Source organism: Rhinopithecus roxellana, chromosome 17 (assembly GCF_007565055.1).
Source record: "Rhinopithecus roxellana isolate Shanxi Qingling chromosome 17, ASM756505v1, whole genome shotgun sequence".
Lineage (NCBI taxonomy): Eukaryota > Metazoa > Chordata > Mammalia > Primates > Cercopithecidae > Rhinopithecus > Rhinopithecus roxellana.
Genome location: NC_044565.1, coordinates 69,243,778 through 69,258,388, shown reverse-complemented (window position 1 = coordinate 69,258,388; position 14,611 = coordinate 69,243,778). Strand labels below are relative to the sequence as shown.

The window sequence follows — 14,611 nt, the reverse complement described above, 5'->3', positions numbered from 1 at the left end:
TACTCCCCAGAGAGGAGATTAATTTTACTGTGGGGGTGGGGAGACAAGGGGCATCTGCATGACATTCCAATTCCCAATTTAGCTCATGTAAGGCGAGCCACAGCTGTCACGGAGTGAGTGACCCTGACTCACTCAGGAATGGGTGACTCCCCTGAGCAAGGACAGGGGCGAGCGCCACTGCTTACGGTGAAAGGTGGGTCAGCAAAGGTGCTGCCCTCTCACTCTGAAGGCTCTTCTGAGCCCAGGACCCCTGCTCTGGCTTGGGCCCTTCTTCCAGGACAGTGACACAGAATCTAAATCTGCCTGTGTGAGAGGCACGCATACATAGCTCAGGGTGGGAGGAAAGATCTTGCCAGACTTAGAGTCAGTAGCAGTTGCCTCCTCCACAGGCTCAGCCAGTGACCCTGGTCCTCCTCCTCAAGACTGTGTGATTCAGAACAGCAGCTCCAGAGACTCCATCAAGCCTCTTGTCCAATACCTCTGGCTCATTTTTGTTCTTGCCTGCCTTTTCTTCTATCACCCTAGGAAATGAAGCTCAAGAGGCGAGAAATGAGTGTTGTGCCAAGGCCTGGACCTACCTATGAGCATGCCCTCAAGGAAATGTGGGATTCTGGTTCATGAACACATCCCTGGAGCCACTCCAAGGACTTCAAATTTGTTAGGAAATTGGGAGAAGGTGAGCTGGGCAGAAAGGACTGAATGCCAGGGACTTATTTTGGGCACCCAGGGAATCAACCTCCAGGGAAATTTTAGAGCACTGACAAAGTCATAATCATAAGGCTCCAGGAAGCCTCTGCCCCAGCTCCACAGGTGTCCAGGACTCCTCCTCTCCAAGCCAGGCTCGACCCAGTTGTGAGCATTGGTCTTCTTTTTCTCCTATAGGTCTTTTTCTCCACTTGATATTAGCCAAAAGGCCAAGAAGCAATTTCTTTAGGCCTTTTTTCTCCACCCCAGACACAATTTGTCTTTTCTGGGTCCAAAATATGCCTTGGAATTGGACAAAAGCTCTTTTATTTACTGCCATTCTTTAGCCCTTCTCCCAGTCCAGGAAGAGAAGTCTGAGGAGTTAGTAGGTAGTGACCCTGAGTGGGTAGGAAATACACGGTGTGAGGAGGATACAAAACAGCAGCACAAAGAGGCAAGAGAGGGAAAAGAGTCCAGAAAGTGCAATCTTCTCTGGATCACATATTTCATGCCCCTATTTTTGAGAATAAATTACATGTCAATTGGCCTGCATAAGATGTGAAAAGGATGGAGGCAAGCTGGCACTGATGTTTGAACTTCAGTTAACCCACAGGACCAAGGCTAATGCATGCTGTTCTGGTAGCTGAAGTCCAAGGAGAATCTAAAGATGGAATGACTACCCCTAAGCCTCAAATGCACTCACAATTTTCCTGAGCTGACTCATAGTGGCATGGAATGAGGCTGGCAATGCCAACGGCCGTGGGCACCAGAAGGTGAGACCAGCTCCATAAAGGCATTATTAGCTTAGGAATGAGGCTGATGCTAGGGGTACTTGGTACACAGAGTTGCAACAAGGGAGAGTTAACTGGTGCAGCAGCTCCAGGGACAGGATCCGCCCTGCTCAGTTATCAGGCTCTTGGTGGTGATATCGCAAGAGGCTCAGGGACCCTACCAGCTGGCACTGGTTCCGATAACAAGGCAGGCACAGGAAAAAGTCTCTTCAGGAAAAATCTGCCACCACTGCCTGAGACCTCATAAGGGAAGGCAGGGGAGGGCGGCTTTCTGATGGAGTAAAATTGGTACTGCAACTAAAAAGAAGAGTAGCTGGGCAAGCCTATACACAGTTGTGGTACCAAGGGCAGAGGTGATGTCCTTACTGGGACCAATGTCATCAATGCTTCTGAAGAGATTCTTGAGATTCTTAAAAGAAGAGGGGTCAAATCAGGGTCAATGTCAGGACAGGGCTACTTGCTCCTCTCTTCAATGTGTCCAGGGGACTGGGCAGCAGAAGGCACTCTCACTGGGTCAGCACCTAGTGGCAGAAGAAGGTGGCGCTTTATTAATCAGAAGGAATAATTACCTAGAACTTAAAGCAAACCCCCACATGTAAGGATATAAACACATAGTCCATACTGTAAAGATGTAAACTTTCTACTAATGACTCATCTGAAGTTAGCTTACATGCTTTTCTTATCTGATAACTACTGCTGCCTTTCAGTTTACATACCTCATCCTTCTTCATCTCTTAAAAATCATCTTCGCTATTTTCCTCTCTTCTAAAATCACCTTTGGCTCCTATGATGGAATTATATATATGTTTACGTATATAAACGTTTAGTAACTTTTTGTGGTGTACTGATGAGAAAACCATTACCTTGTAGTTACTCATTAGCATCACCAGGTGGCACTGGTGTGAAGTTCAATCCACTTATATAAAAATTTATTTGGGGTGGGAATGATCTCAGACTTTTCTTTTTTCTTTTCTTCCTCTTCCTCTTCCCCTCCTCCTCCTCCTCTTCTTGTTCTTCTTCCTCCTCCCTTCCCCCTTCCCCTCCCCCCCTCCTTCTTTCCTCCTTCTTTTTTTTTTTTTTTTCTGATACAGGGTGGCACTCGTCACCCAGGCTAGAGTACAGTGGCATGATCACAGCTCACTGTAACCTCAACCTCAACCTCCTGGACTCAAGTGATCCTCCCACCTCAGCCTCCCCAGTAGCTGAGACTACAGGTGTGCACCACCATGCCCGGCTGACTTTTTTTTTTTTTTTGTAGATACTGAGTTTCATGATGTTGCCAAGGCTGGTCTCAAACTTCTGAGCTCAAGTGATCTGCCCACCTTGGATTCGCAAAGTGCTGGGATTACAGGCACAAACCACTGCAACTGGCCCTTTCCTTTGAGTAGATGGAAAAAATTGCATCCTGCCAGGCACAGTGGCTCATGCCTATAATCCCAGCACTTTGGAAGGCCAAGGCAGGTGGATCATCTGAGGTCAGGAGTTGGAGACCAGCCTGGCCAACATGGCGAAACCCCGACTCTACTAAAAATAAAAAATTAGCCCTGCATGGTGGCACACATCTGTAATCCCAGCTACTCGGGAGGCTGAGGCAGGAGAATCGCTTAAACCCAGGAGGCGGAGGTTGCAATGAGCTGAGATGGTGTCACTGCACTCCAGCCTGGGTGACAGACTGAGACTACGTCTCAACAACAACACTACCACCAACAACAAAACAACAACAACAAAAATTGCATCCTCAAATCTGTCTTCACCTACTGTCTTTCTAGACACACTCTCCCACCCCATTCCTTAGCTTAACAGGAGCTGACACTACATTCAAACTGTCAGTTTGTCATGTAAGGTGAACAGAAACAGATCGATCTTTTTTTTTCCTTCACTTTGTCCCAGTGCCAGACTTGAAATTGTCATATTTAGGGGTTAACCTGCCATTTTCACAGGTTTTTTTCACCACCAACCCTTTCTTTCTCTCTTTCTGTCTTTCTCTCTTTCTCTCTTTCTTTTCTTTCTTTTTCTTTCTTTCTTTCTCTTTCTTTCTCCTTCCCTCCTTCCTTCCTTCCTTCTTCCTTCCTTCCTTCTTTCTTCTTTCTTTCTTTTTTTTTTTTTTTTGAGACAGAGTCTCACTCTGTCACCCTGTCACCCAGGCTAGAGTGCAGTGGCACGATCTTGGCTCACTGCAACTTCTGCCTCCTGGGTTTAAGCAATTCTCCTGCCTCAGCCTCCTAAGTAGCTGGGGTTATAGGTACCCGCCACCACACCCGGCTAATTTTTGTATTTTTAGTAGAGACGGAGTTTCACCATGTTGGTCAGGCTGGTCTTGACCTCCTGACCTAGTGATCAGCCTGCCTCAGCCTCTCAAACTGCTGGGATTACAGGTTTGAGCCACCGTGCCCAGACTCTTTCTTTTCTTTCTTTCTATTTTTTTTTGAGATGGAGTCTTGCTCTGTCACCCAGGCTGGAGTGCAGTGGCGAGATCTCGGCTCACTGCAACCTCTGCCTCCCAGGTTCAAGCGATTCTCCTGCCTCAGCCTCCCAAGTGGCTGGGACTACAGGCAGGTGCCACCATGCCCAGCTAATTTTTGTATTTTTTTTTTTTTTTTTTTTTTTTTTTTTTTTTGAGACAGAGTCTCGCTTTGTCGCCCAGGCTGGAGTGCAGTGGCCGGATCTCAGCTCACTGCAAGCTTGCCTCCCGGGTTTACGCCATTCTCCCGCCTCAGCCTCCCGAGTAGCTGGGACTACAGGCGCCCGCCACGTCGCCCGGCTAGTTTTTTGTATTTTTTTAGTAGAGACGGGGTTTCACCGTGTTAGCCAGGATGGTCTCGATCTCCTGACCTCGTGATCCGCCCGTCTCGGCCTCCCAAAGTGCTGGGATTACAGGCTTGAGCCACCGCGCCCGGCCTAATTTTTGTATTTTTAGTAGAGACAGGATTTTACTATGTTGACCAGGCTGGTCTCGAACTCCTGACCTCAGGTAATCCACCTCATCCTCCCAAAGTGCTGGGATTACAGGCATGAGCCAACGCACCTGACCCCAATCATTTCTTTCATTCCCAATCCAGGCATTTCTTACCTCACAGCCCCTGCTTACAGTTCTCACCTGACCTTGGAGGCTGACTCTGGACGTTCTGCTGATATTTTCTCCCACTATCCTGCTCAGGTGGTGGTTTAAGTGTTCCACAGCAAAAACAGCAGCAACAACAGAAACAGCAACAAGTGAGCAGTGTACACAGGATGACAAGTGTCTAAAAGGTAGGCGAGAATGGCCTCAGTCCAGCAGTTTTCTATATGACTGCTCAAGCTTCCCTCCCTCAATCCTCCTGGCACCCAGAAAATGAGACAACAGAAGCATTTGTCATAAGGAGAGGAAGGTCACCCTTCTTTCCTTATTCTTAAAGGACCTAGAGAATTGTGTACCTTGAACCAACAACTATTCAGAATAAAATAGTATCTGACGCCTTCTTCACCAAAGTGATCATACAGATATATTCCCAATGAGCCATGCTGGTCGTAAATTTTCCGCTTCTTAGAGTCGCTCAGTATGGCATGAGCTGCGTTGATCTCTTTGAATATTTCTGCTGCTTGAGCATTCCCTGGATTCTTGTCGGGATGATACTGCAAGGCCAGTTTCCTACCCAGGCGATACCCAAAAGGAGGGTGGGGAAGCAATGGGGAATGGCTGGGGAAGGAGGCTTAGGATGAATGACAGGGATTAGTCTGTAGAGAGTGCAGAAGGAATGCATGAGATGTGGTACAAGGATGGAGGCAAGCATCCAAGGTTTAAACTCCTTCCCATACTATAATGAAGAGGGTGATGGCCCCATTTGGCCCCAAAGTGAGGGCTTATTGGGACTTAAAAATGGGTCATAGGGCCAGGTGCACTAGCTCACACCTGTAATCCCAGCGCTTTGGGAGGCTGAGGTGGGCGGATCATGAGGACAGGAGTTTGAGACCAGCCTGGCCAATATGGTGAAACCCTGTCTCTACCAAAAATACAAAAAATTAGCTAGGCGTGGTGGCAGGCACCTGTAATCCCAGTTACTCGGGAGGTTGAGGCAGGAGAATCACTTGAACCAGGAAGGAGGAGGCTGCAGTGAGCCGAGACTGCACCACTGCACTACAGCTTGGGCAACAGAGCGAGACTCTGTCTCAAAACAAACAAACAAACAAACAAACAAAAAAAGGGTCGTAGTCCGGGCACAGTGGTTCACGCCTGTAATCTCAGCACTTTGGGAGGCCGAGGCAGGTAGATCACCTGAGGTCAGGAGTTTGAGACCAGCCTGGCCAACATGGCAAAACCTTGTCTCTACTAAAAATACAAAAATTAGCCAGGCGTGGTGGTGCACGCCTGTAGTCCCAGCTTCTCAGAAGGCTCAACCGTCTCTGTCTCTGCTTTGGGACAGGGTGAGACTTTCTCTCAAAAAAAAAAAAAAAAACAAAAAGGAGAAGAATCAGATAGCAAAACAGATACAGAAAGAAAAAGGCTTTAAGGGGGAAATTCCATGGATCAATAAAGGACTGAGGTCTGAACCTGTAGGATTTTTTGACGTCTTCAGGTGAGGCACCCTTCTTAAGCTCCAGCACTGCATAGAGGCTTGTCCCACTTTTGGACAGCCGGTGGGCTGCTTCGTTCACGGTAGACATGATCTGAGCCAGAGGAGAAGCAGCATCTGTGAGAACTTCTCCAAGTAAGGTCCCGGAGAAGTGCACTTCCAGTAACAGGAAACTCATTAACTTCAGGGATTAGGCAGGTAAATGATGACAGAAGGACAAGGATAAGATAATAGTGAGTGGGATCTGTGGCTAGCAGGAGAATTCAGGTGTTCAGAAAGATTCAGATTTTAAGGAGGAAACATCTTCTCCTCACATTTCCGAGCATCCTCCAGCTACACAGACCTCCAGACATCCCACATCCTAAGGTGCTGTAAGCTAGGAGGGGTCTAAACCAGGAAAAGAGCCTGATTTTGTCTAGCGCTTCTACTACCTGGAGTAAACACCTCTGGGTCTGTCCAAGCTCACTGCTGGGTTTGAAACACCAGGGCGGCCCCAGCCTGAATAGATTGGATCAGGAATCAGAAAGATCCACAACTTTTTTTTTTTTTTTTTTTTTTTGACAGTTTTCTGCTCTTGTCGCCCAGGCTGGAGTGTAATGGCGTAATCTGGGGTCACTGCAACCTCTGCCTCCTGGAGTCAAGCGATTCTCCTGCCTCAGCCTCCCAAGTAGCTGGGATTACAGGCACCCGCCACCACGCCCGGCTAATTTTCTGTATTTTTAGTAGAGTCAGAGTTTCACCATGTTGGTCAGGCTGTTCTTGAACTCCTGACCTCAGGTGATCCACCCACCTCGGCCTCCCAAAGTACTGAGATTACAGGCGTGAGCCACCCAGCCTGGCTGATCCACAACTATTAAGAGAGAAACACTTCAGACCAAACCGTGGGCGGCCTAACAGAAGTCAAGTGTCCAAGAGCCTGGCGGGGGCGGGGGCGGGGGCGGGGGCGGGGGCGGGGGCGGGGGCGGGGGCGGGGAGTGCTTGCAGCTAGGCCCGGACTTGCTTCTTCCCTCCAGTCTCCTGCTCTCAAAACACCCCACTTCTGTCCCTCAGAGGTGGGGCACTGGCGAGAGGAGGAGGAGGACTCAGGGGCTCGAGAAGGAAGAGAAAAGGCGTTGCTGTGGGAAAGACCTGGCAAGGAACACGCAGCAGAACCCCAGAGTGCAGGGTAGAGGCCTGCGGGCCAGGAGAACCAAGCAAGGCAAGGAGCTCAAAGGGAGAGCTCTGAGTGTGCAGGGCATCTCTAGCCCTGTACCGACTCCTCACCCGGGTCTGGCCCTTTACCTGGGAGTCGTTCTCTTAAGCCAAGTAGGTGCCCTTCATCCTCTTGGGTGTGAAACTTCACACCGGCCAGGTCCAGCAGCTGACTGCGCTTGCGCTCAGCGCCGACGCTGCGGGTCAGGGCAGGTCGTTTTTTGGCGCCCCCGGAAGCACTGGGTGGGGAGGCTACACTGGCCCTGGGACTTATTTCGCGCGCAGGGAAGCGAGAAGGCTCAGCAGCCTGCGGCCCAGGGCAGCGGAGGAGCGTTGTTGCCAGGCTTTGGGGCAGGGATTCCCGCCGAGCCCCTCTTCTCCAGCAGGAGGGCACCACCCATCTTTTTTTTTTTTTTTTTTTTTTTTTTTTTTTTTTTTTTTTTGAGACGGAGTCTTGCTCTGCCACCAAGGCTGGAGTGCAGTGGCCGGCTCTCAGCTCACTGCAAGCTCCGCCTCCCGGGTTCACGCCATTCTCCTGTCTCAGCCTCCCGAGTAGTTGGGACTACAGGCGCCCGCCTCGTCGCCCGGCTAGTTTTTTGTATTTTTTAGTAGAGACGGGGTTTCACCGTGTTAGCCAGGATGGTCTCGATCTCCTGACCTCGTGATCCGCCCGTCTCGGCCTCCCAAAGTGCTGGGATTACAGGCTTGAGCCACCGCGCAGAGGCCCAACTCACTCCAGGAAACACAATGGGTTTGCTGACCGTGGCGGATGAGAGGTATGGCTGCTGCATGCCCTTCCCAAGAGGTGTGTTACCTTCCCAGTTGTCTTCAGGACTTCAGGCTCTCCGCTCGGTCCCTCCTTCCCTTCCACCTGGAAACACCTCCACAATCTGTAAGACCCAACTCGTATGCCCCTGTTCCTGACACTCCATCCTTCACTCTCCCAGTTGTTCCCACTTCGTTTGTCAAAGCATTTCTCCTTGTATATTGTAATGATGAGTTTGCACATCTCATTAAAATGATGTCTTGAACCTTTTCCAAAAGTCACTACCGTGCTTCAAAAACTTAAATATGATGCCATCATGAGCATGTCCCATAATGTAACCCAACTTGGGTGTTTCAATTGTTTCTATTTGATAGTATAATAACCTTATGAGGAAAATTCAACAGAAATCCTTGAACAAATCTCTAATTTTTTTTCCTAAGGACACATTCTTGGAAGTGGAATTATTGGATCGAAATGATGTTTTCTTTTTTCTTTTTTACGCTGTTGATCTCTATTGCTAAATTTCTTCCGGAAAGGTAGCAGAAGGAGGATTTGTATGCCCACCTGCAGGTGTGGGAGCATGCCTCTACCTGGCCTCCCTTCCCGTGAGTTTCTACAGGAGGTAGTGTTTGCATCACTTATAATTGACTACTTTGTAGTCCTGGGTTTCTTTACAAGAGCACTCAATGGCTCCTGTAACGTAGTAGAAAAAGCTTTATTACTTGGAAAATGCTTATCTGTTAACCCTTTTGTATCTTTTTATCACTGTCTTCCTTTTATTACAGTTATTTGTGCACATTTTCCTCCCCTTGTAGGTTTTTTTTTTTGAGCTGGAGTCTCACTGTGTCACCCAGGCTGGAGTGCAATGGTGCAATGTCAGCTCACTGGAACCTCTGCCTTCCAGGTTCAAGTGAGTCTCCTGCTGCAGCCTTCCAAGTAGCTCGGATTACAGGCGTGCGCCACCATGCCTGGCTAATTTTTTTGTATTTTTAGTAGAGACGGGGGTTTCATCATGTTGGCCAGGCTGGTTTCGAACTCCTGACCTCAGCGATCTTCCCGCCTTGGCCTCCCACAGTGCTGGGATTATAGGCGTGAGCCATTGCGCCGGCCCCCTTGAAGGTTTTAAGTAGTAAATCAGTATTCCACCTCAAGAACCATCTAAGCAAATGAACTAAGGAGTCCATCTGCAGCAGACACGATGACTGCTGAATTAATGAATTTATTTCTGTAGGTCTGTGATCATTGCTGGGAGAGGGGATGAAGACCTTTGCATCACCCACCCAGTCCATAGGCCCTGGGTCAGATGAGTTTAGAGGTTACTCACCTAAAAAGAAGCTGAAGCTTCTTTTTAGATAATTTTTTGATAATTTTTTGATAATTATCTTTTTTGATAATTTTTTTGGTGGTTTGTCTCATGCCAAATTTCTTTAACCCCCAAGCTTTCATGACTATCATGGGAGGACAGAACTAGCAGAACAAACCAGCGCATTTCTGCCCTAGCACTGCGTAGAGAGAGCAGAACTTATTAGAGGTACACTTGTAATGAATTCCTTGCCTTTGTCTGTAAGAGCCAGCATGGTCCTGCCTCTGCCTCTCCAATCTTTTCTGGAACCACTGTCCTGCTTACTCTGGGCTCTGCTCCACCACTTTCCTCTTTCCTGTTAGTTATTTGAAAACATCATGTTTCCTCCCATTTCAAGAGCCTTTGACCGTGTTGTTCCCTCTGCCTGGAGGGCTTAACCTCTCATCCTTCAGGGATCTCAGCTTCAGGCCTCCTCAGGGAGGCCTTCTAAACTGGGTTCTACTCCTCTCTCCTTACCACCAATATAATATATATATATATATATATATATATATATTTTTTTTTTTTTTTTTTTTTTTAGACCAGGTCTTAGTCTGGAGTGCAGTGACACAATCACAGCTCAGCAGCCTCAACTTCCTGGGCTCAAGCCATCTTCCCACCTCAGTCTCCCAAATAGCAGGGACTAAAGGCATGCACTCCCATGCTCAGCTAATTTTCACATTTTTGGTAGAGGCAAGGTTTCATCATGTTGCCCAGGCTGGTCTTGAACTCCTGAGCTCAAGTGATCTGCCTGCCTCATTGCAGGGATTACAGGCATGAGCCACCATGCCCAGCTGGTAAACATACATTTGTTTGCATATTGATTTAAAAGCTGCTGTTAGCCAAGCGCAGAGGTGGGTGGATCACAAGGTCAGGAGTTCGAGACCAGCCTGGCCAACATGGTGAAACCCCCTCTCTACTAAAAATACAAAAATTAGCTGAGTGTGGTGGTGCGTGCCTGTAATCCCAGCTACTCAGGAGGCTGAGGCAGAAGAATCACTTGAACCTGGGAGGTGGAGGTTGCAGTGAGCCGAGATCATGCCATTACACTCCAGCCTGGGCAATAGAGTGAGACTCTGTCTCAAAAAAAAAAAAAAAAAACAATAAAAAAAGCTGCCTTCCCCAGGTGACAGCTCCACGAGGGCAGTGACCTTGTTTGTTTGTTAACCATTGTATCCCCAGCACCTAGAGCCATGCCTGGCTCATGTAAGTGAATGAATGATTTGTTGAATGAGCTATAGCTGAGGGCACTCTGCTGATCCAATGTAACCTGGAGACTGGGCTCAGAATTCCCTGGGACAGAAGCACTTAGCTAGGGAATTGGACAAGACTACAGGGCCCATCTTCCCTCATATGGTCCTAGACAAGAAGAAACCATGATACAGAAAGAAGGCAAGAGGGGAGATAATAACATGATTCTGAGCTCCCTGTTTCTTATTTGTCTTAGTATTCCCTCCAGTTCCTAACATACTTCTTGTGTTCAATAAATGTTGGTTGGTTGAATGAACAGGCAAAAGTGGGTGAGGCTTTTCTGAGACACTCTTACCTAATTATCTCCTTGGATCCTCACAACAACCCGAGAGGCGGTCGCATCCCTGCTTCATAGAGGTGAGCCCTGAAAAAGAAGGCAAATTCGGTTCTGAGAAGAGTTAGTAAACACCTTTCACATCTTGTCAGAGGCTACAGAATGTTTTCACTTCTTATCATGGCCCTCTGACATTCTAACTAATCACAGTTCATAGCTCTTGAAATAGCCATTATCTGTAAGTCTTGCGAGGCTCTGCTCTGAATAGAATGTCACTTCAGCCAGGAAACTGCAGAGATGGGAGTAGCGTGGCCCAGTCGGCCTGGCCTCCTTTGGCCAGTGGCTCTCCTCTTTGCCTTTACCTAGAAACCAGAGCTTCTTTGACTGAGTGTTCTATGCCTGGGGTCTCTTCTCACACCCGGCTCAGTTCTAGGAAGACCACACAAGCCAGGGTCAGAAGCCCTAGATCTTAGCTCTGGCTCTGGCCCTCACAGGCTGTGTGATCTTAGACAAATCATTTCATCTCTGTGTCTATTTTTCTGCTTCTATAAAAACCTGTGCCATTTCACAGGGTTGATGTCAAGACTTAATTGGAGGCCGGGCGCGGTGGCTCAAGCCTGTAATCCCAGCACTTTGGGAGGCCGAGATGGGCGGATCACGAGGTCAGGAGATCGAGACCATCTGGCTAACACTGTGAAACCCCGTCTCTACTAAAAAATACAAAAAAACTAGCCGGGCGAGGTGGCGGGCGCCTGTAGTCCCAGCTACTCCAGAGGCTGAGGCAGGAGAATGGCGGGAACCCGGGAGGCAGAGCTTGCAGTGAGCTGAGATCCGGCCACTGCACTCCAGCCCGGGTGACAGAGCGAGACTCCGTCTCAAAAAAAAAAAAAAAAAAAAAAAGACTTAATTGGATTTGGTTTTTAAAAGAATAAAAATAAAAAACCAAAAATAACTGCCAAAGAATGATTACAGACTAAAACTATTTCTTGGATCATTTGCCCTCCCATCATACCTGGAGTCAGTGATCGTTTCGTTTACTACCACCCAGAGCCATTTGGTCTCTCATGGAGAAAACCAAGAAGCATCCCTTGTTTACCCACAAACAACTAAAGTTTTAGTCATATAGCTGGAATACACACACATACAGACAGCAGACATTGGCATATTTATACCCAAAATACCACGCTCTGGAACATATGCAGTGGGAGAGAGAGAGATCATAATTTGTCACATTCAACCACCAGGTTCACAAATTATACAGTTTTTGAGCTGGAAGGGACCTCAGAGATTTAGCTTGAATCCAACACCTTCATTTTATAATTGAAGAAAGTGCAGCCCAGATAGACGGATTGACCTGCTTAAGGTTATCCAGTGAGATCTGACCTGAGTTTTCTGACTCCAAGTTCAGAATCTACACTGTGACTGTTCCTTCCTACTTTAAAATCCAAGTCTATAGACAGACCAAAGCTGTGGGGGATAGTCACATCCTCTCATGGGTGATGTCAGGTAATGTTCCTCTTTCCCCTCCCCCAGCAGAAGGCATGTATACTACATGTGACCAAAACCACCACCACCCGCCCAATCGTGTTTGCCTCCGCTTCCCAGGCCAAACATCTCAGGATGGGAGGTGGAAGGCTTTCAGCTAGAAAGGAGACTGCTTCATGTCCTGTCCTCTCTGACCTGCAACCCCAAACTTTGTAGACCCAACACTAGGCTAACAGCACCTGTCTCACCTGTAAACTGGAGATAATAGTGTCTGTCTCTTCGGGTTGTTATGAGGATTAAATGTGAATAAAGCACAAGGCACATGCTTTATTATTATTACTATTATTATTATACTCGCTATTTCTATCCTATCTCCTGATTTTATAAGGAGAGAGGTTGCATTTTATTTTGTCTCTGGGAAGAAACGAAAAATCAGGGTCCTTCCCCTCCCCTAAGATTTGCAAATTGTTATTTGTGTCTTTCCATCCTTCTACATCCTTCTTCTCAGCCTCTTAGAACCCCATTTTCTTGTTCTCCTACCCAGTGCCGCCTTGTTGCCCTCTGGCTATCCAAAACACTGCTCCCAGTCCTCCCAAGCAGCCAGAACTCCAAAATTACCACTCTCATTTCCTCTGTTTCAATACTTCTAATAAAAACTATTGCTTTCATAGAATGATCTCATCCCTCAGGCTAGATAGAAAGCAATCTTATTACAACACTGTAATTTAGATGATAGTGAAAAGACAGTTAATACCTCACCCTCTTAATTGTCATTAATTGTCATTAATGCAAAAGGAATAACAGAATTTCAGGCAGAATGATTAAATGGAGTGAAAAACATCAGGTTTTGCTTTGGGAAGAGACTTTGGCCCTTAAATCACTTCTTTCTGTTTAATCCACCAACTGTCTTCTTATTTCTGGAGCTCTGCACATTTCTCTAGTTCTCTTGCTACATCTCTGATACATTTGCTGTTTCCCTTACTGGGTCCTCTTCCTTCTCTTACCTCCTTACTGGATTTTCTTTTCTTCTTCTTCTTTTTTTTTTTTTTTGAGACGGAGTCTCGCTTTGTCACCCAGGCTGGAGTGCAGTGGTGCGGTCTGGGCTCACTGCAACCTCCACCTCCCGGGTTCAATAAATTCTTCTGCCTCAGCCTCCTGAGTAGCTGGGATTACAGGTGCGTACCACCATGCCTGGCTAATTCTGACTGTGGATTTTCTCTGCAGTTTGGTCCTTAAGCTTCTGCTTGTGCTCTTCTCTTCTTTAGAGAGTCAGTCTACACCCATGGCTTCTGCTGTCACAACTGTGCTTTGGTGTCATCCACATGCCAGTGTTCCATTGCCTCAAAACCACACTCCATTGGATACCACATGCAGGGTTTGTAAAAAAAGAAAAGGCTGGGCATAGTGGCTTACGCCTATAAGCTCAGCACTTTGGAAGGCTGAGGCAGGTGGATCACGAGGTCAGGAGATCGAGACCATCCTGGCTCACACAGTGAAACCCCATCTCTACTAAAAATATTTTTAAAAAAAATCAACTGGGCATGGTGGCACGTGCCTGTAGTCCCAGCTACTCGGGAGGCTGAGGCAGGAGAACCACTTGAACCAGGGAGACTGAGGTTGCAGTGAGCCGAGATTGTGCCACTGCACTCCAGCCTGGGCGACAGAGCGAGACTCCGTCTCAAAAAAAAAAAAAAAAAAAAAAAAAAAAAATTAAAAAAAGAAAAAGAAAAACCGCACTCTAAAGTCTGAATGCATCATTTTGCCCCCAGACTGTTTTTTTGTTTGTTTGTTTCTCCATTTCTGTTAATGTTACGACTATTTGTAAGACTGTAGACTCATTCTTTTCCCCAAATTTAGGTTAAAAAAGCTTGATAATTTTTTTTTCAAAATCTCTGTTTCATTTGTCTCTTCTCAGCTCCCACAGCTTTGAGGCACCCCAGTTAAAGGATTTCCATATCACACTGGCTGGTGTCCTAGCCTCCTAACTTTTCTCCCCATGGCTGGCTTTATCCTGGATATTGCTCCCGGATCACTGTTCTTAAAGCATGCTTCCATCTTACTACTTTGCTCACAGCATCACACAAGATGCAAAACCACCTTTGAAATCTGGCAGTGAACTCTGACCTTATGCCAATTTACCCCTTCAAACTCATTGTCTACTGTTGTCCTAAAGTGAACTTTTCACAGCAATCAAACGGCTCTCCTCACTAAATATTTCTGTTTTTCTTCACCTCTGTACCATTGCTCTCACACCATTTCTCCCCATAAACTATTCTT

General features: G+C 47.2%; 1 protein-coding gene across 3 annotated transcripts; it reads right to left on the bottom strand.

Moving 5' to 3' along the window:
- Positions 1–925: 925 nt before the first annotated feature.
- Positions 926–7,439, bottom strand: DNAJC5G (DnaJ heat shock protein family (Hsp40) member C5 gamma). 3 transcript variants are annotated; one of them, XM_030921500.1, is made up of 7 exons: positions 7,307–7,439; positions 6,457–6,736; positions 6,004–6,119; positions 4,890–5,151; positions 4,573–4,717; positions 2,192–2,259; positions 926–1,996 (listed from the first exon to the last, which is right to left on the bottom strand). In XM_030921500.1, exons 3-6 carry the CDS (start codon positions 6,114–6,116, stop codon positions 2,210–2,212), a joined length of 570 nt encoding a protein of 189 aa, XP_030777360.1. In that variant the 5' UTR covers positions 6,117–6,119; positions 6,457–6,736; positions 7,307–7,439; the 3' UTR covers positions 926–1,996; positions 2,192–2,209. The 3 variants fall into 3 exon arrangements, with proteins under 3 accessions (XP_030777360.1, XP_030777362.1, XP_030777361.1); XM_030921501.1 differs by having other exon boundaries at positions 995–1,996; positions 6,457–6,656; positions 7,289–7,427; XM_030921502.1 differs by lacking the exon at positions 4,890–5,151 and having other exon boundaries at positions 7,307–7,427.
- Positions 7,440–14,611: the final 7,172 nt, after the last annotated feature.